Raw genomic sequence first — 22,402 nt, 5'->3', positions numbered from 1 at the left:
TTACCTAGTGGCAACTGGAAATGGATTGTTGCTAAATTGTAATAGTATAAGGTGTCATAAGGTGAGAAGAAGGTTGTTGTGAAACTGAAGGATGTAGAGCTTTTAAAATAATGACTAGTGCTCTGGAAGCGTAGCAAGGATTTCAAAAGATGGCCACCATAAGCCTAACTCAGGCGTTACTTGTATATATGGTGTTATTATGATTATTGTTGTACAAAAGCTCTTGGATCAGGGCAGTGGTCCATCTAGTCCAGCATCCTGTGGCCAGCCTCTGTGTGGTTAGAGCCTCTGCTACCCTTTCTCTTCAGACAGCTGCAGGCCATGGTTGTTTGAGGGAAGAGACAAAATGTTGCTAGAAGTTCAGTCCCCACAGTCGTGCCCTACAAGTGAGTGATATGCCTCAGTAGGACTGCAGTTATCAAGGGAGGAGAGAGGTTTTGTGAATTTTCTAAAGAGAAGCCACAGATGCAGGAATGGTTAGTTAAGAAAATGGTTCAGTATCATACGAAAGAACAAGGCATATTCTAGGGATTTAATTTGCAGAGATGAAATACCAAATCTTGGAGTTGTTGGACAGAAAGAAACTGGTATGGCTTGGGTGGGAAAAGGAAGAAGAAAAGTGTTCATAAATGTGTGGCTCAGATATGTAGGGAGATGGTATAAGCCCAACCACAGCAGAGAAATGTGGGCTGTAGGTACATGAGGATTATAGTTTTGTATGGTTTTGCTGAATCGTAGCTACTTAGAATGTTATACAATGCTGGCTAAAGAATGACCTATGTATCGAAGGCACCTCACTTTGAATCACTACCATGCTACCAACTCACTAGCTTGACTTAGGCCCGCTTCTGTTTTCATCTCAGCCTCAGTTTGCCATTTCAACATGGAGGTGGTAATCCTGATTTACTTTACTCTGCAAGAATTACAATGAGTTAATGTCTGAGAAATGTATAGGATACTCTTAAGGCTCAGTACTATTTCTATTACCCAATAGATGTAGGTCTTAATAGGACTTACAGTGGGATTACACTGTAAAAGCACTATGATGCCATTATTTTTGCTAACATTTTACTAATTATTTAAGCTTTATCTATATTTTGTGTTTTCTAACATCACAAATAGAAGCACAGTCATACCTTGGTTCTCGAACGCCTTGGTACTCACATGTTTTGGCTCCCGAATGCCGCAAACATGGAAGTAAGTGTTCCGGTTTGTGAACGTTTTTGCAAAGCGGCTTCCAATTGGCTGCAGGCGATCAGAAGCCATGTCTTGGTTTTCGAACCGTTTCGGGAGTTGAACGGATTAAGTTCAAGAACCAAGGGACGACTGGACTATCTATCATCGTGGGTTCCTCCCATGGCCCTATGTTTTGATATGAGTGTCATGATGATTGAGACAGACTCTAGATCTGCTGTGGCTCTCTGCTTGTGTTGATGAGATGAGGTGTCTATTTGGGATATGAGCAGCCTTTGAACAGTAATGCATTTATTGGCATTGTGCATTCTTTTTAGCGGTTCTGCTGAGAAGTATTTTGGCCACTGTTAATGCTCTTTAACCAAATGATTGACAATGTGCAAGTATCTACAAAATTTACTATCTCACTTTGGAGTGCTGTTTATTTTGTTTCACATGTATGTTCTCTACTGGTTTGTTGCTACCGACTGCATAGTTGACTGTACTGCAAATATAGCTGAATCCTTCTTGTTTTCACCTTATGTGGTGGAGTTATTTTAAGTAAAGCTGCTTTAAAAATAAACAGGTATATTCCTATTTTATTTATGTGTGTGCGTGCCTGTTTGCACTCGTGCACTTGCATAACAACAAAATGTGAACAGTGGCCTGTCATATTTCCTACTCCTGAAAACCGCAATCCTTTAAATAAAAATCAATATCAAAAGTAACCTTGTGGGTGACGCCTGTTATTTACAGCTGATCTATGCTTAGGAACAAGTGTATCCTTTCAGGTTATTTAAAGGTTTTAAAAGTCCACGGGCCCCTTATATTCCCTCTTTGCTGTAGCCTAAGGGCTGAGAGTGGTGTTTGGCCCATAGTTGAATATTGTGGGTTAGTGGAGTGGGTGGGAGTGGCTTAGTGGTTGAGATGCCTGTGGTGCTGTTTTGTCTACTGGGGGGAAATGTGGTCAGAGGTTCTCAGTCAGTGTGCTGGGCATTCTTCAGCCTGGAAATGAGAGAGGAGGCATTCACATTGCTTCCTCCCTCTCCTTGTCCCCCCCACACCCTGCAAGAATCCCTCTCATCCACTACCACAAATATTTGGCACAGGGAAGAAATGTCAGCAGGAAGTGAAACACGAAGGAGGCCAAATTATGTCCTTTAAACTAAGCTCCACCTTCTGTGTTTTGCTTATTACATCTTCTTGGGAGGAGGCTTATGTGAGTTTTAAGCCTGGAAAGCGCCACTCATTAATATTAAAATGTTCGTGTTTACTGCTTATTTACTGGCCTCTTGTCTTGCGTAATATTTTGATTTCGATAAAATGAAAACAAATCAATACAAGCCTCATTAATCGTTAATGTTTTACATGGTGAAGCTGCTTTGCCGGTTTAGATAACTGTATGCATTAAACTCATTCCTGCATGTTCCGTTCCCGGAAGTTCAAAAAGACTGTTATTGCTGGTGTGATTTTTTTTTTTTTTTTGCACCAAACGCCAGTAACGGTTTCCACTAATCTTTTTTATGTATTTTAAAAAACTGTTGGCCACCTTTTCAACAAAACAACAGTTCTATCGGCTAAACTGGCGTTAGGGATTTAAACCAAAGTACCTCAGCCAAGGGACACGGGTGGCGCTGTGGGTTAAACCACAGAGCCTAGGCCTTGCCGATCAGAAGGTCAGCGGTTCGAATCCCCACGACGGGGTGAGCTCCCGTTGCTCAGTCCCTGCTCCTGCCAACCTAGCAGTTCGAAAACACGTTCGTAAACAGTGTTTCCGTGCACTACTCTGGTTTGCCAGAAGCGGCTTAGTCATGCTGGCCATGTGACCCAGAAGCTGTATGCCGGCTCCTTTGGCCAATAAAGCGAGATGAGCGCTGCAACCCCAGAGTCGGTCACGACTGGACCTAATGGTCAGGGGTCCTTTTACCTTTACTTTACCTCAGCCAAATAAAGCCCAAGATCTGCTACATCCTATATCACTCAGCCTGGAAGATGTGGCCTCACTCTTGCACTCTTAATTTACATCCAATAATTTCAGTGAGTTTGCTCTAACTTTGTTGGAGTCAATCCTCTGTCAAGAACAAGCAGTGTGCCAATATAAAAATTCTTTCTGGTTTTTAGAATTTCTATAGAAATTCACTTAGGTAGAGGAAGAAAAGCAACAACTTTAACAGTTTCCTATACAAAAAGAGGTTCCTCCTTTCCTGCCTATTGCTCAAACTATATTAAAAAGTGTGTTGATTGAAATGCTGACCTTTTGAGGGGATAGCCTATATTTCTCCAGCAAACCCAAAGGATTTGTTTTCCCAAACATCATTTCCACAATTCTTTTAATCCCCCCATCCCGGGGTTCACTTTCAATGGTTTGTTCCTTCACATCTGAACATTTCGTGAAATAATTTGGGCTGGTAGGGAGGCTGTGGGCCTGCGCTGAGTGACTTGGATTAGACATTTGTAGTGTCCTATCAAATCACAAGTGTGTGGAGATAGTTAACCATTGTGTGAGGATTTCGGCCTTGCATCTTTTACTTTTCTAATGGACAATTGAGACATTCAAGCTTATGGGTTGAAAGGAAAATGGGTGCAAGTGGTTTTGCTGGCCTCCCAGGCTAATGCTGTAGAAGAAGCAAATAGAGAAAAGGATTATTGATAGGGGAAACAACTGGTCTTGAATCCTGGGAGGGAATGTTTATTTCTCTGCTCTCTAGGAGGGATTTGGAAAGAGCTGTAATCCTGGGTTAGGAGTAATTTGTTACAGCAAGATGATACTTGAGTGGCAGGAGGTTTCTGGCTGAGGCAGCAAGATTTTTTAATTTTTTTTATTGTTCAGGGGAGTAGCTGGTCTCTTCCGAAGGTCAGCCTGACATAAATCCCCCACCCTGAAAATTTTGTTTCACAACTGACAAAATTAACCAAGAGGACAGTTGACCTTTTTGCATCATCCTAGGGCATCTGTGCACACACATCCTCCCTCTTCCCTCCCTTCCCCCCAAAAACGGTTTCGACGAAAAGAATGTGCAGAAGAATGAGAGCACAGTGAAAAGTTTAAGTTTTCTGCTGGGACTTTAAAAGCATTCCCACCTTCTCCTGTGAGACCAGAATGTTTCTGTTTTTAATATTAGCTCAGCAACTTTCAATTTTTTTTCTGTTTTACTGAGATGACATTTTCTGTATTAAAGCATCCTGCTTGTTTTTCTATTTCCCCATTGACCCTAGGGAAGAGAGAATTTTGCAAGTCTCTGGGTTTTTGGTTTTGGGGGGGGGGGGGTTTGGTGAGAGAGAGGCAGTAATCTTTGGAGCCAAATGTTTTGAAGTAACCCCTTGTTACAGTGAAGGCCCATTCACAGGAAAAGCCACAAAGGACGTGACAGAAAATTCAGTTTGAAATTTTATGGGTTTACTTAAGAGCATATTTAGCAATTGATTCCTTTTTTTGTCATGTTCAACATTAGGAGAAAACTGGATTACTCATGTTTAAAATGACCCCTATAGTTGTCATAGTAGTATGCTAGAGGTAGTAGTACTTGGAAGTTAAGAAAAGAAAATGAAGTAAGCATAAAAGTACATCTGTATCATTAAGCAGACTAGTGTTACTGATAGCAAAATTGATATGGGAAAAATAATAGTCCAAGGAATTGTAATTAAAAACATGGAGGCTGATGCTGTAGTGGGCATTTTCAAGGGCGACTAAGTGGATGAGAGGAGTTGCTTTAAGTCTTTTAAAACACCTAAAGATGTCCCCCAAACCAGTTTTACTCTAGCTGGGCTCCAAAACTGTCATTAAGCATAGCTACAGGAAAAAAATTTATGTGAGGAATCAAAAGCAAATCTGGGGGAGTGCAGCTGGTGAGCTTGCACCCAGTGCAGAGCTTCTGGGGTGCTGCAGGGGGCGCCACAACAATGACCTCTAGTGGAAGGCAAGAGGCAGGGCGCACATGCCAGATTTTTGCATTGCACAGGATGCTGCTGAAATTTGAGGTGCCCAGGTCCACAAGTAGTGGGATTAATGCAAGGAGAAACAGGGAGGATGGGAAAGTTAATAATAAACCATTTTTCTCTCCACCAATTCACCACCACAGTCACTCCACCACCATCATAGTCATGTTATCTCCATAAAAGTGTGTTGGAACATGAGTATGTCAAGTTAACAGCATTATTGTTAGCTTCCATATTTGTGGTTTGCACAGGGAGGGAGGAGCAGAACTGCACCCTCCAGTCCCTTCCTGACATTTTCATGGGTGCTGCAGACCATCAGAAAGGAAATTTAATGTATGTACACCCATAAGCATACCCCTGTAGTCAGGAACCTTCCATGTTCTAGATTCCTGATCAGCTAGAGGGCATGTGTGCATATAACTTAATGTATGTAGGCTTTGTTTCCCAGTGCTTTAGTAAGCACTTGGAGATTGTGAGGTCAGCAGACATGCTGCTATAAGGGGAAGATGTGCACCCAATGATGAATACCACATGCATGCAGAGATGCCAATGAATAATCCTAATGTGTAGCTGTTCCTTGAGAGTGGCACCACATAGTCATTTCATATTTAAAAGTGGCTTAGAAAATATGGCTTCGTTGGGACCACTCCTTACATATTGGGTTATTTGCTGTCTGTGAAATCTGAGTTTTGAGCTCTCTCAGAAATTGTTATTTTGTTGTTGTCGTTGTCAGGCAGGCCACCTTGAATAAAATATTGGGGCGCAGGTAAGTCCCGCTTGCATAATCAATCACAAAACATGGCGCGTGAGCACCATTTGAATGGCAATGCCTGTCTACTGGAGGGAGGAGCCCCCTCAATTATTTTATTGGGGGCAGGGGCAAAGCGACCTCAGTCTCAAGGAGTTTTAGTGTTACAGGCACATTACTATTTGAAGCTGGATCTCATTCGGTTGGAGCCAAAGCTGTTTTTCTTGCCCTTTCCCTCCTGATAATAGTTCCCTGAAGTCCTGAAAAGGTGTTCTGGAGGGCCAGGAAGCCTTTGGAGTGAAGTAGGAGGCTACTATTGAAATGGGAGGTAGCAGAAATAGGTCAGGGGCAGATGAAGTAGGGTGTGAAGCTGGAACAGTCAGGATACAATGGCATGGTGCCCTTTCCCACACAGCAGAGCTCAGCCTACTGCTTTATTTTCTGGGGAACTAGGTTCAATGAAGTAGACTTTGAGATGACGATAATACAAGTAAGCAGAAGTCTTCAGGTGGCTCTCATTGAAGCCTCCTCCATGGCAGTGAAGACACAATACTACATTGCACCAGCAGAGTTTTTCCAGCTGGTACTGGACTTCCACTCTCAGAGGGCAGCTGTAGCATGCTTGCTAAGCTGTTTGGGGAGAAAGCTGTTTTTATCCACCTTGACTTTAGCTGTGCTAGTTCAGCATTTTAGTCCGCAGTTGTGCCCAGAGCACTGTCTAATATTGGGGCTATGAAATGAATTTACGTTATTTCAGCCCAAAGACCTGGACCTGGTGGTGGTTATTCAACCCTCACCATTATGTGCTTATTGCATCTAGCAGATGTGATTAATCTTACAAGAGGAGTGGGCCCATCTGTCTTGAAAGAAGTTGTTGTGAGGCCACTATTAAATAAGCCCTCTTTGGTCCAAGGACTGCAGTACTGCAGAGTTGGAATGGATCAAAAAGGTCACCTACTCCAATCCGCTGCAATGCAGGACATTTTTTTGCCCAGTGTGGGTCTCAAACTCATAACTCTGTGATTCTACTGGATGATTGCAAGTAAGGTGCTTGTTTGTATGAACGGCCGCTGTGTGACTCCTAGTGCTCTTGAATGAAACTGATTGCCTGGATCTGTTTCAGTCTAAGTGTGGGCATGATTTGGCACAGAAATTGCCTTGGCTGTCCTAATGGATGACTTGGTCTGGATAATGTGCCAGGGGATTCTGAGCCTGCTATTTCTTCTGCATCTTTCAGCAGCTTTTGATAAATACCATTGACCGTAATATCCTTGTGGATAGGTTGTTGGGAATGGGGGGTGTTCCCTTTCTGACTGAATGGTTGATTCTGAAAGATGTTCTTCATGAAAGCTGTGTCTTAGTAGATGATCAGCTGCTTGCTTCATCAGGTGTAACTTCAAATCATTCTTCAAGGGCAGCACCATGTATAAAGAACTACAGTAGCTGATCCATGAGTTTACCAGAAGTGTTAATGATGGTTGATAGAGTGACATAGTCCAGAAAAAGTCATAGCAAGTGAACCTGCTAAGCACAATAAAAGACACTCTTCATAGAATATTTATAGTATTAGAGCAGGAACAAGTGGGCTGTTCAATCTGGCATCTAAATTGTTGTTTCAGAATGCGCTATCTGCTACTGTATGATTTTTTTGGTTCCTCTTCCAGTTATGAACCTATCTGTTGACCACATTTTTGTGAATGAAGCTGACATTCTAAACTTTAAAAAATAAATGCATTGCATTCACTTGGAAAATCTTGGTTGTATTTAAGGATTATGACAGAAAAACATGTTTAGATCTGTCGGTAGTGGATTGGTAATCTACCACTGGTTTACAGTAGCTTTCCAAGTGGATGATTTAGCTGTACATTCAGTACACATTGTAGAGAATGTAGTGCAAATCATTGAAAGGCGATTGATTTCGGGGTTAGGTGGTGAGATAGATTAGTGGCAATGAACAAATTCTTTGTTGGTGGATCTCTATAATATAGTGTTGGGAGCCTCTGAATAAGCTTAGCAACTGCTCTATATTTCCATTCTCATCTCTGTTCCATAGGATTAATATAGTGATGACTGCAGATTATTGGGTGGAATAGACATTTCATTAATCCGTCTTCAGTGTGTTTGCGTTTTTCCTTGGTAATGTCTTGTTCCCCCAAGACTGGGCCTAGCTGTGGGAAAACTTTCCAATGGCAAATATTATCTTCTAGAACTAGATTCTTCCATCTATTGAACTAAGTGAGTTTTTAGTATATTATGTCAAGAAAATACCTCTTAACATCAAAAACAAAAGGAGTAAGGACGTAAGGAAAGTAGTGCTATAAATATCTTAGGTCTTGGTTTTTCTGATACTGTATCATAATTTTCCTGACAGTCATGAGGTAGAGCATAGTGGCAGGATTTTGAGTTTGCAATTTTGTTTTTTTGTAAATTTATTTTATTTTATTTTCTTCTTTCAACAAAAAGTAATAATTCCACAAATAACATCAAAAACAAGTCCCCCCCTTTCCCCATATGTACATCTATCCTTTCAACACTATATCTTGTGAGATTCTTAAAATCTTGCGTCTTCCCTTCATTTCCACTTCTGGTTCCTTATATATACCAAATTCTTCAGCATTTCCATTATTATATCCTTAATTATCCATTTAGTTGACTAAATGCTTGAGTTTGCAACTTTGAACAGGTATTGTGTTTGCCCTCCCCTTTTCCCCAAGTCTGCTGTTCCTAGTCTCCCTGAACAGGATTTTGCTCCACTTAGCTGTATTGCCATTACCAGATATTTTCTCTAGAAGTGCTTTAGCTTTCTGCCTTGGGCTGTGCCTCATTTCAAATGTCAGTGTAGCAATAAGATGGTTGATAACATCTGCTTTCTTGCAGGACCCAAGATACATTTCCTCCTCCCTCTCCACTTTTTAAAAAGCCCTATCCTTTGCCATTTGAGGTGTTTGCTTTCCCCCTTGTGATGACAATTTAACAGCCTTTCAGGAGTGTGTTGTGTTTCTCCTCACCCACCCCCTGTGCACAGATTCTAGCCAGCCACACATTATAATATTTTGCACAGACAGTAGGAGCCTTAAAAGATTTGGAGTTCTTTCTTCCTCTCTCTCAAAAACAGAAGAAGCAATAATGATCTATTGCTAGATCATCCTTTTAAATCAATATTGAACTTCTGGCCAGTATATCTATATTAATATTTCAGCTTTAAAATGGGACATCAGAACCTATATACATTCCCCCCCTGTTTTTAATATTACACCAGTTTGTTGGAACATAATATTTCCTGTCAAATAGAAGTAAGGCTGGAAAAGACAAGAAATTACACAATTTTTATAGAACAGAGTATTTGGATTCTCTCTTTACTGTATGATATAGACAGAAAGTTGGGATCCTGTGAAGGAAATATCTCGCCCCCTCCTCCCTTCACCTTCTCCTTTTGCAGACGCTTGCAAGTTGAAGGGACTCCTGGCTCACATTTGTATTTGAGTCTGAAAGAATAGCATTTCCTGCTGTTTCATGTAGGAGGAAGGAAAGGATTTACCACTCTCTAGTAATGGGACAAAAAAACCCCAAAACTCTAAAAAACAAACAAAACACTATTAGAGAGAGAGAGAGAGAGAGAGAGAGAGAGAGAGACCCCTCTGATTAGTTGCATAATTCTGCAATAGTAAACCCGAGAAGGCAATTACGCATTCTCCTTCTAATATATGCTGTGTAAGTGCTGTGATGTAACCCTTCCTCTGCCAAAAGAACCATCCCTTCTTTAGTTTCCAAACTAATACCTTAAAGCATTGTGTGTGGATGGTGGGGCAATTACTTGGCAGTTCATTCCATTGTGCAAGAGTTGCTGTGGGCTGGATCGCTGCTACATAATTCCATAGCAGTGCTTTCTCTTTCTCATTCTCTCACCATCTGGATTGAGTTAGCTCACTCGGCAGTAGGACTGAGTCTCATTTCCTCCAACCAGTAATGTTATATAGGCAGTGATCCTGCCCTGCCCTAACATAATTGAAAATTATGTGTATTGTAGACTCGCAGCGCTGAAATGTAGACTCGTAAAAATCTGGGGCTCAGGTAGCCTGTGGAGATTGGATTTGGCACACAATGAAGCTTTTATGTAAAATAAGAATTATAAGCCACCACATTAATATTGTATTATGGCCATGACAATTCCTGGGCTGAGAGACTTTGAGGCAAGCTTGAAGCTGTTGAATGAAACAAACGTATTCTTTTATCAATAGAGCTGGATCTTTTTATTAGGGATGAGCTAAAACCAGGGGGTAGGGATTGAGGGATTCACAAATTTATTCGCTCATAAAATGCACCCCCTTTCATCAAGTTTTTGGGTCTCTCTCTCTCTCTCTCTCTCTCTGCAGGTGGTAGGTATACTGCAAAGAAAAGGTGGTCCCTCACACACATTCAGGTGACTACTGGCCCCTGTGCCTGTCATTCAGGCAGTGGTGGTGATACAATTTCATTGAAAGTGTGTTTGAAGTCCCTGTTGGCTGCAGCTTTGACACCATTTTTGTGTATGTTCAGTATAGTCCCCTTCTTACAAGCAGTAGATATTTTCACATAACCAATCAGATTTAGCTGTGTGATTACTCCACTGAGGGCAGAGCTAACACAGAGTGAGAACAGAGCCTTTCCTCTGAACTGGGTTTGTTGTTAGCTGAAACCTATTGACTATACGGTGTCGGTGTTATTTGGAAGAACATAGGTTGCAAAGCAGGTACAACAGTTTCTCGTGATGGGAATACAAGCAGCAGTGAAGTGGTATGTAAAAAGGTGAGCTTCAGTGGGTCTTTTGGGCCTGTGATAGTGTCTTTACAAAAAAAAAAGGCTTTCTGGAGAATATTGCTGGAGAATCATTTTAGCAAGCAGCATAGTTTTTTAAAATTTTGATGAAGACAGCTTTTTCAGGTCTTCTTTTTGTTTGCGTTCCATAGTAACCTTCACTTGGAGGTTACTTCATTGATTGCTGTACAGTACTCTAGTCTTTGATTGAGTTCGTTTACCCCATGGTTTATGTATCAGCATAATATCTGTTGCTAGTAATACCATCCTTATTGCTAATAACACGCATTGATTTTTTTAAGGCATAGTTCTACATATTTTGAGATCACACCTTTTAATGTCAGAATAGTATTGGTAGACACGCATTGATTTTTTAAGGCATAGTTCTACATATTTTGAGATCACACCTTTTAATGTCAGAATAGTATTGGTAGAGATTTTCACACTTTGAGACTTTCAGGTTTTCCTCTTAAACAGAAACGATCTTCAGGTCCTTAAGCTTTTGAAGATAAGTTTGGAAGTGTGTAACCGGGACGTAGGTGGCGCTGTGGGTTAAAGCCTCAGCGCCTAGGGCTTGCCGATCGAAAGTTCGGCGGTTCGAATCCCTGCGGCGGAGTGCGCTCCCGCTGCTCGGTCCCAGCGCCTGCCAACCTAGCAGTTCGAAAGCACCTCTGGGTGCAAGTAGATAAATAGGGACCGCTTACCAGCGGGAAGGTAAACGGCGTTTCCGTGTGCGGCTCTGGCTCTGGCTCTGGCTCTGGCCAGAGCAGCGATGTCACGCTGGCCATGTGACCTGGAAGTGTCTCCGGACAGCGCTGGCCCCTGGCCTCTTAAGTGAGATGGGCGCACAACCCCAGAGTCTGTCAAGACTGGCCCGTACGGGCAGGGGTACCTTTACCTTTACCTTTAACCAAAGCTTAGTGAAATCTCAGTAGCAAGTTTTCCAGTGATTTGAGATGTGGGCTTCAGTTTGCTACATAGATAATCCCTCCAATGAGCAAACTCAAAATAAATTTAGCAGAAGAAGCTAAAATCTTTTCCAAATTTGATCAAATTTTTAAATATTTAATCTGGTTTGAGTCTTGTAGCAGAATCTGAATTATCTTTTGGTACAGTGATTTGATTCCCCCCCCCCCAGCACAGTCCCCCTACTGACATCTCCCTACCAGCACACTCTCTCTACTTATTTCCAAAGACTGACTACAAAAGAAGAAAAATGGCACCTTTTAGAAAGGGTTTTTTAAATTGGTATTTAATATTTGGGAGGGAGCGGGGGAATCCTAGCAAAAAAAGACTGCAGTTAAAATGTATAAGGAAGAGTGTGAGATCCCTTTTGGTTGCTGCAATTATGTTTAGAATCTGATATGATTAGATAGTCTCCAAACTGCAAGTGAGGGAACTGGGCCTCTATTTTTGATAATAGTTTTTGGCTACGACTCCCAATAAATATATATTGCATTGAGCAGCATTGTTAAATTACAGTGGTACCTCCGGTTACGTACTTAATTCGTTCTGGAGATCCGTTCTTAACCTGAAACTGTCCTTAACCTGAAGCATCACTTTAGCTAATGGGGCCTCCCGCTGCTGCCGCACCACCACCGCACGATTTCTGTTCTCATCCTGAAGCAAAGTTCTTAACCTGAGGTACTATTTCTGGGTTAGCAGAGTCTGTAACCTGAAGCGTCTGTAACCTGAAGCGTATGTTGTAACCCGAGGTACCACTGTACTTGTTCTTAAACAAAAGGTTAGCCTCTGTGTAGTAACAAAATGTTTTGCACTCCTTAAGGTAAAGGTAAAGGTACCCCTGCCCGTACGGGCCAGTCTTGACAGACTCTGGGGTTGTGCGCCCATCTCACTTAAGAGGCCAGGGGCCAGCACTGTCCGGAGACACTTCCGGGTCACGTGGCCAGCGTGACATCGCTGCTCTGGCGAGCCAGAGCCGCACACGGAAACGCCGTTTACCTTCCCGCTGGTAAGCGGTCCCTATTTATCTACTTGCACCCGGAGGTGCTTTCGAACTGCTAGGTTGGCAGGCGCTGGGACCGAGCAGCGGGAGCGCACCCCGCCGCAGAGATTCGAACCGCCGACCTTTCGATCGGCAAGCCCTAGGCGCTGAGGCTTTAACCCACAGCGCCACCTGCGTCCCTTTTTTTGCACTCCTTAAACCAGCATTAAACCTGATGCTTGTGGTAACCTAAGCAAGGATTTTAACAGCCATTCTTGTCAGAGCTTAAACACATGATCAGCAGTTATTCATTATGTAATAGTTGCTGGGCTATACCACTTCACTCTGCAGTGACTGCTGCCAATAGGAAGGAAGGCCTACATATGAAAATCTAGCAACTGGAGAACAGAGTCCAGACTATCATTATCCTGCTAGTGCTAAGTATTTGTGTGTGAGGTGGTTCTCTCTCTCCCCCCCACCCCCGTTCTCCCAGTAAAGGTCAGTTGTAAAGCCTCACTGGAGCTTGTGCTGAAAAGTGACTAGGTAAATTCAGCACATTCTTTCTCAGCAGGACCTGCTTCCTGTGTATCCCGAATCCTATCTAGTGACCTCATTAACGAGAATAAGCCTTGGTTGCTATTGTTGGAGGGAGTGAGCTGTACCCTATTCCTGCTTGTGCATCGTGAACAGGATTGTTTACGGAGTCTCAGTTTCACGGGCAATCTAGTGACTTATGCAAAGAGGTTGCTTGTACGTCATGGGGACACATGTTCTCCAACCGACTATCTTTTATAACTTGTGCTGATGGACAAGGAGGAAATTGCTCTGCTAGACTAACAGAACTCAAGACTTGGCTGTCTTTTGAAGAGAGCAGCATGCAGATACAACACTGTGGGTGTGATCATTGTTATAAGTGATGCTGACCTATTGACAATACAAATATCTGGAGAATCCACTTGTCTCTTTTCTCTGTTCTAATCTGTTTTCATTTTATTTTGCCAAATTGCCATGCCCACCCACCCACCCCTTCTTTCGTGGGCAGTTTTTTTTAGCCTAACACCAACATAGGGGGGTTGGTTGGGGTTGGCTGTTGTGCTTTGCAGATGAGAGCCCCTTCTCCCATTACAATTTTAGGGATATATTTGTGATGTTTCAAATGAAAAATATCAGCTTTGAATGTATGTGTGTCAGATGTAGGACTGTTACCACCATTCATATTCTTGATGCAGAACTTTAGCTGATTCTGGCACGCTGCAGCTCTGTGATGGATGGGCGTTGGCATGTGCATAATGCATGGAATGGTCCAGAGGAGGGATTTTAAAATGGGTTTCAAAAATTGAAACATACACTTTGAAAATAGCACTATACTGCCTATCATAGATGTTGTCTTGCATGAAGGAGTAGAGAAGGACACACTTTACCAGGGCCTGGGTTCCTGGCCCAGATTGCAATTTTATTACCATGACAGGGCAGCCGGAGGGAATGAGTCAAAGTTGCAGATCTTGCTTGAGGATGTTTATGGAAACCTGTTTCCTGTATTTGGATACATTGGGCAGGATTCACCTAACATAACCCCATCAGCAGAAGACCTGCACAAGAACTTCCGCTTGCCCAATGGGGCTTTCCTCCCTGTATAACCCTCCCCGAAACTGGCTCCTGGAGGGAGAGTCTCACATAAATGATAGGGCGATAATGGTTCCTGGCTAGCTGAGATGCTTTCACAGATGTAATGACTGGAAGAGCACAATGATGAATTTATTATTATTTAATAAATTTATTTACTGCCCTTCATCCAAAGATCCCCAGGCATATACAACATAGAAACATATTATGTATAAAACAACAACAACAACAAGCAATACCCCCACATCTAAAAGGATAAAGAATGTTTAATACCTAAAGGCCTGGTTGAAGAGGAATGTTTTTGTCTGGCACCTAAAGATATGTAATGAGGGCATCAGGAAAGCCCCCCTATTGTCCAGATCTTGTGAGATTTGCTGGTCCCAGTCAGAAACAGGATCAGAAAAAGCAATGTTCTGAACAGTGAGTTACTGATGTGTGCCCTTCTTTGGAACAGAGGAAGTGTGCTTAGAAAGTTAAACCATGACTTGTGGTTTGAGAAATAGTTGTACTTGCTTGTGTGGCATGCTCAAGGAAGTACCAGCCCCAAGTTTCTTCAGGTAGGAGGGAAAGCTGGTGTGAGGAACATAAAAACCACAATAATTGATACCAGAAAGAGTGGGAAGCCAAAATTTATGTAAGTAAATATCTAGTACATCCACCTGCCAAATATGACTATGTCATTCATTCTTTGATATGAAATCATTCATTACTTTGATATGAAAAGGCTATATAAATATAGTGGTTTAAAGTGAATTAGTCTATTTATAAACTGTTAGTAGCTATGGTAGTCCATTAGGCCAAAGCAACTTGTTGGGTTGGGCAGAGCCCACTATGCTAGGTCCCTGGCGGGCGGGCGGCTTACTGTGAGGGAGAGGGGAAAGGTAGTGGGGCGGGCAGCATGGTGCAGACACACTGGTGGAGTCAATCTGGTGCTACTGTTGGTTGGTTTGCACCCTGCCTCCTTCTCCACCCCACTCTCAGTGGTGTAATTTCAGAAATGTAGAAAATGTAATTTCAGAATTAACATAAAAAGCTTTGTTTCATAACTCATGAGATTGTATGTCTGGAATGGGATTGTAATAAGAGTATGGGAGGGAACCCATGTTATGTATTTGCCCGCCCCCTGTCCCCACAAAAAAAAAAAATTTAGAAGGCATATTTTCCGGCAGTAGCTTTTCAGCCATTCCCTACTTGGTTTATCAGCTTTAATGCCAGATTTTTCAACGTTAATGTGCAGTTTTAAAGTTACTTTTTTCTGTTCCGGGATTCACAGATATTTCTATTCCTGCAATTGTGGTAACGATGAGTTGCCCTGTTTATTCCTTCCGTCCTCTGCATAATTTTCCTTTCCAGATTTATCATAGCGATTGACATATGAAACAGAACATTGTGTTTGCCCTTTTATTCCCCTTTTAGTAAACACCTTGGAAATGTCTGTACACTCCATTTTTGTTCAACACAACCCCAATAAAGTATTTCTGTGGGGCTTTTACTTTATTTTTGTCGCATGCATTTTAGTTTCACTTACTTCCCCACGTTGCCTAATATGTGTTTGCTTTTATTTTATTTTTAAAGTTGCCTTTCTTTTCTGAACTCATTTTTCTTTCCCCCCATTTTTGTTTCCTCCATCCAGTACCTGCAGATGAAATGGCCACTGCTTGATGTTCAGGCAGGGAGCCTACAGAGCAGGCAAGCCCTCAAGGATGCTAGGTCTCCATCTCCAGCACACATTGTTGTAAGTAAACGAAGATGCACTACTTTTGTTTCTGTGTCTCTGTTTCTTTGGTGGAGGGGAAAGAGGAACGGGTTTAATGAGTATTGCTTGTCACTTTTTGCCTTCTCCAGTTAAACACATTATGAAATAGTGGGAATAAATTCTCAGTTCTTGCTCTTTGAAATATCCATCAAGTTAAATACATTTTCCCCCTTTGTATCATTTATAAAAGTGTATTAAGTTATCTTATTAAGGAACGAGTGCTTTTTTTGGTATAAAGTGAGAGGGGCCAGTACAGTGGTACCTTGGTTTACAACCATAATCTGTTCCAGAGGTCCATTTGTAAACCAAAACAGGTTGTAATGGGGCTTTCAAATTTTTTTTGTTTGTAATCCCCCCAAAAATGGGGGGGGGAAGGGTTGCAATCCAAAAAAAGGTTGCAAACTTGGACATGCACTTCTGGGTTTGACGTGTTTGTAATCCAAAACGTATGCAAACCAATACGTATGCAAACCAAGGTACCACTGTACTCTTATTTTTGATCAAAGAGCCATGGGTGCCAGCACAAAATGGCCACCATGGGCAGCAAAAAAGAGAGATGATGAGACTCAGTACTGGTGAGTGCTGTCACAAAGAAAACCACTGGTCATAACTGTTGATCTTCAAACTGGGCTTATGATGATTGTTTGAAACACAGTTTTACTGAAGAAAAGGGACATTTCATAAGCAAGCTTCTTATTTGTGTGTTTCTTTTTTATTAATTCAGATTCAGAACACAAGGAATTTGGGCTGCAAAGAATGTTAATTTTCTTTTTTAAATGAGCTCCGCTTTTCCTAGCATGAGAAATTGATCTGCAGCCACACTGTATCTGAATGGAAAATTAATTTCAGTCTGAAAATAATTAAGGATGGTTTCTATTTTTGTAGGCAGAGGTGTGTGTGTGTATGTGCGTGACAGAATTACATTTTAAAAATTCTGGATCAGTTTTATAAACCTTTTGCGGCAGTATTTAAGGAAAGTTCTTCCTTGACCAAAGTGTGCTTAAGATAGCTACCAGAGTTACAACATGAAGCCTACTTTTAGGAATAGTTTCTTTAAATACTTCAAAAAGCTTCATGAAACAGCTTGTTCACACTACAACCATAATTCCCACATTCTTATCACACTATTCATAAAATAAAAATGGAAGAGAAACCCACTTCAAGAAAACAAAGGTTTAGGTGAATCAAAGTAGACCATAAATTTTATATATATATATATATATATATATATATATATATATATATAAAAATATAAATATTGGACACCTGTTAACCTTTTAAAGCGGCTTGTTCGTTTACAGAGTCCTTAATTTCACCTCACACAGCTAATTTTCCACTTTTTAATTACAATTCGTACATTTATAATGATTCCCATGATACAAATGTAAGGTATAAATGGGAGTTAAACACTTACAGCTAAATTAGGATTTATTATAACATCTATAATGGTATATAATAGTGTGTGTAGGTTTTGTTTTTTGTTTTGGTACCAGCAGTTGTTGCTTATTGATAATATTGGGTGGCATCAGGAATACTTGCTATTTTACCTTGTAAGACTCTATATTCTGTTCAATGAAAATGTCATTACCATTTTTGTTCCCTATTGAGCGCACTGAATGTGGCATATTCAAATAAGTAACCTCCCCCATTTCTAGAATACCTATAACCTTTCAGTGAGCTGGTATTCTTCTGCCATTCCCTTAAACGCATTTGTTAAATGGACTTTGTGGGGTGGGGGGAGAACCTCTAACAGTAGCAATTTACTTCACACTTGTATCAATTAAATCAGAACTGGAGCTACATCTGATAGATGGTTTGAGAATCGAGGGACTGCAAACATTATCTGAAATATCTACTGTTTAAGAAAAATTTAAATTACTGCTTGCCCGTGCTGAAATAATAAAAAAGGGGGGACAAAACACCCTGACTTTATATACTGTACCTCTTAAATTAAAATTTTTATTCTCTGTAACGAGTCATGTTTGTTCAGAAGCAGCAAGTTTTGAACTTCATTGAACATGGCTGGCTTTCGCATTGGTTTCAGTAGTTCAGCTCAGTCTGAATTCAACCTAGTAAGATTAAGCTGCAACCCTCAGCCTCTTTTTTTTAGGAAGTAAGGCTTCAATCCTAATTCTATTCACCAGAGACTAAGCCCCATTGAGTTCAATAAATCTGAATTCTGAGCAGATATGGGCAGGATTGTGCAGTATATCCAACTGAATTTAGTTGGATTCTACTCTTGTGTGAGCAAGAGGCATATTAGACCATTTGTAGTGTTTTTTCTCCCCCTCCCTTTTTAAAGTGCTCTAGTTTTCCTTATGAGAATATATTCTTGCTCAAAGTGCTTGGGCAAGATCACAGGATTAGAGTGCTAAGACCATTCCCAAGACATACTTCTGTATTTTTGCTATACAAAGACTTACATTTAAGTTCCTTTGTACCTGGCAAAAAATCATGCCATGCCAAAAATAGTGGTATTTTGGTAACACACACAGCTTATAAAACGGAAACTCTTCAGAAATTCATCTGATTCCCTCCCTCCCTCCCGGAGGCAAGACTTTTGAAGTCAATGTAAATTTTACCTTGAGGTGAGTTTATAGTGAGCAACTGTCCTGACTTTTCATTGTGTAATGAGCACATTCATAAACTAGGTTGGAACCTCAGGAAAAAAGTACTATGGTGCTATAGAAGATCTATAATTACGTGTATGTTTTTGCTCAAGGAGAGGGAAATCTTGCTTTGAAAATGCAAGAGGGCAGGAATAACTTAGGACAAAAGTTTCTGAAATCTCTATGTTCTCAATATATTAACCTATCGATTTTCACCATAGGAATCTTTGCACAGTATTCAAAGTCATGAGCTGAATTTGGACCACAAGGCAATTTTATCTGAATGTTCACTGTTTTGACCAGGATAGTGATAGAAAGTTTGGCCACAGCTGCAATAGTTGCAAGAGGATGGAGTTACTACGTTGAAATGTTTTATTTCCCTTGGGTTTTGCATTCAGTTCCTGGATGAACCAACTGTGTGTGTTCCAAATTGGCCAAACCTTTTTAGTTATAAGTACAACAATTTATCAGCTCCTGGTAATATGTTGATTATGCAGCAAGGTACATATATAGCACATTTTGAGACAGTTCGTCTCCCTTGACTATAGAAGCACGGCTCTTCCAAGTCCTAAAAATTGAATGATATAAGCAGTGAAGATGAAGATGTGTAGAGTCATTCTCAAATTTGATGGAAGGGATGGATTAAATAAACTTTTGCTCTTTGGGGGAAAGGTGACTCTGAGAAAAATCACACGACATTTTGACAGCATATTTATTTTTGCAGCGTATTTATTTTAAAACCATTTGTGCATCACCCTTTATGTGGTTCTCAACAGTTTTAAACAATATTTAATACACAGTAGGAAACTTGCATAAAAATAAAACACAGAAGGAACAGTAAGAACTGTTTGGAGGACTAGGAATAAATAAAATAAAAGATGGTACGGTGGAAGACATAGGCGAGTAAAAGGATATTTGCCAGCTGTCAAAAGAATTGATTGATTATTTAATTTCTACACCACTTACTATATTAAAAAATATCTCTTAGTGGTATATAGAAAACCGAAGCAACAACAGAAAACTTAAAATATTACAAAAGTACAGTTACATTAAAAATGTTACATTAATGCAAAGTTACACCCACCCACCCTACCTCAATTCATTTTCCTTCTGACATACCCTCCCTCTCACCCAGGGTCCAAACAACGCCCCCCCCCTGCAAAGTTCCACAGTGAGAAGAGTTCCTAGTCTCTCACTCTAGACTTGTTTTTTATGGGCAGGCCGAAGCAGATGGCACTTCCTCAGGCTGCCCATAGCTGTGTCTTGTTCAACTTCACTCTCCACACCCAGCTCCAGCAAATTTAAGGAGCTTCCAAGTGCCTCCAGAGAATGGGACAAGGGCTTCACGTCACTCACAGATTTTTCTTCACCCTCCGTCCCCTCCTCCTTTTCAGCAGCCCCAGCTTTTGTAACTGTAGTCAGTCAGTGCCCCGCAGAAAAGGGCCTGCGAGGCAGAGAGCAGGTCTTTCGGGACTCACAGCCAAAATGGGAGATAGGTTCAAGTTTAAGTGAGCTTCCTTATGGAGAGTGTTCCACATGTTGGAGCACAATAGCTGCAAAAGCCCACAGTCCAATTGTCACCAGCCTAACCTCAGAAAGTTGAGGGCCTCTAGAGATGGGCGTAGCATCCAGGCTAAAAAAAACTGGATAAGTCTTCAAAGGCAGCTCCCATGCAAAGCACTGAACTAGTCAGCCCTGAGGGGAATAACACTGGATAGGTTACCTTGGGGTAGGAGTGGTTTTGGCTGGTGCACCAGCAGGTACAAAGCCCTAGACTTACCCGATACAATCCTGTCCACAGCAGGCTGATTTTCTGGATTGGAAGAACAGTTGAGCAACTATATCTTTGCTTATAAACATAGAGCCTCATTACTGTTTTCCAACACTGATCCAGCACTTCCACTGCAGCTGATTTTTGGGGAAATAGACCCCGAGGGGGGTTGGTGCTACTAGCAGGTTCTTTTGCCATAGGAGAGAGGTGTGGGGACTAGGTTTAGATGTGTAACCGTAATTGCCATGTGTCTTCTGCTGGTGCCAAAGTGTGCCAACACTGAATTAGAACGGCACCTACAAAAGAAAAAGAGATTCAGCATTGCTGCTGATCTTGTCAGTAGCCGTTATCTTGTGGATGGGGTGGGGGCTGAAAGGATCCCCCCAAAACTTCCCTCTGACTTTCTACCCTGGCCAAGGGGTCACTTACCCCTCCCAAGAGTTTAACACCACTGTCAAATCTGACAGCGCTCATCATGTGTTGGGTGACTTAAGAGCCCATAGAAATGTAGATAGATAACTAACTGCTGCACTTCTGCTTCTTTTGATTGGGACTAGTATAGGTTGTTGTTTAGTCGTTTAGTCGTGTTCGACGCTTTGTGACCCCATGGACCAGAGCACGCCAAGCACTCCTGCCTTCCACTGCCTCCCGTAGTTTGGTCATACTCATGTTTGTAGCTTCGAGAACACTGTCCAACCATCTCATCCTCTGTCGTCACCTTCTCCTTGTGCCCTCCATCTTTCCCAACATCAGGGTCTTTTCCAGGGAGTCTTCTCTTCTCATGAGGTGGCCAAAGCATTGGAGTCTCAGCTTCAGGATCTGTCCTTCCAGTGAGCACTCAGGGCTGATTTCCTTAAGAATGGATACATTTGATCTTCTTGCAGTCCATGGGACTCTCAAGAGTCTCCTCCAGCACCATAATTCAAAAGCATCAATTCTTTGGCTAGTATAGGAAATGTACCCAAATTTATACTACTAATATGGATATACAGACCATCGCAGATATCCTGCTGCCTGACTAAGTTCTTTGTGCATATCCGTTCTTTTATTATGCATTTATTCAGCACCATCAGTGTGCATGGCACTTAACAGTTTATGAGAGGACAGTTCCCTGCCCTAAGGGCCCTGCAATCTAAATTTAAACATAGAATAAACATTAGAGGGAAAGGAGAGCAGTGGCAGCAGTGGTAAATAGAAAATCAGTGTGCAATTGTTTCAGTTACATGTGCCTTAGCTTAGTTCTATGCTGTGGCTGGAGTCCTTTATCTACTTACCTGAGAAAGACTCTGAGTAGGTGTGCAGGTGATGGTGGTGTAAGGTACGGTGGCACAAAGCGTTCATGGAAATGTGAGTTTTGAGGAGGGATTTGAAGGAAGTAAGAAATGTAGCATCACATGCGTTTGCATCCCCACCCCCCTGTGCATTTTATAGCCAGACACTATTATTTTGGGTCTTATATCCATTGACTGGTTTGCAGCACTGTCAGCTTCTGTAAAATGTAAAGCAGAAAAATAGATATTTCTGCCTCCCCCCCCCCTTTTTCAGGCTCCTGTCCTCAAAAGTTTACTATGGAGAGACATGCCACCCAACTACCCCACCCCCCGCTATTCTTGAATTTCATGCAGCATGTGTACCTGTTTCAGTCCTTTCTTCTTCCCAGGGTCTTCAAAGCTACCATCTTTGCACACAGGCTGCATGTTGAAATCCTACCAGAATCCTGTGGTACTACAAAGGGAAGGGTTTGTGCATGTTTCATTTCATCCCTTACAACGAAGAATGCTGCATAATATGAGGTCAAGGAGGGCTGGGTATTAGCATGCGTTGCAAAAGGGCAGATTTTGGCATATAGACATTTGGAATAGCTTTGTAGCCCTTTATGAATACTGGATGTGATAACTATTATTGCTTCAACATGAGTCACAATGGAACTGTTCTACTAAGGCGTTTGGCCCAAGTTAACCCTTGTGAATTATAAACTGCACATGATATTATTTAAGTGGATGTTAATGAAATGCATGTTTATGCCCCCTGAATATGCAAATGACAT

At 41.5% G+C, this 22,402-nt stretch overlaps 1 protein-coding gene across 41 annotated transcripts in view; it reads left to right on the top strand.

The window, feature by feature from the left end:
• The window catches only part of TCF7L2 (transcription factor 7 like 2), a 212,741-nt gene that overhangs the window by 67,005 nt on the left and 123,334 nt on the right, over positions 1 to 22,402 (top strand). For 40 of the 41 annotated variants that reach the window (XM_079975983.1, XM_079976013.1, XM_079976012.1 and 37 more), the window contains exon 4: positions 15,853 to 15,954. In XM_079975983.1, the coding sequence (XP_079832109.1) occupies positions 15,853 to 15,954 (102 nt within the window). Of the gene's footprint in view, positions 1 to 5,662; positions 5,876 to 15,852; positions 15,955 to 22,402 lie in introns of those variants that run through there. The other variant, XM_079975981.1, reaches the window with a different exon arrangement.

This window comes from Podarcis cretensis (assembly GCF_951804945.1).
Source record: "Podarcis cretensis genome assembly, chromosome: 5".
Classification (NCBI taxonomy): Eukaryota; Metazoa; Chordata; class Lepidosauria; order Squamata; family Lacertidae; genus Podarcis; species Podarcis cretensis.
This window is presented reverse-complemented; position numbering and strand designations above follow the sequence as displayed.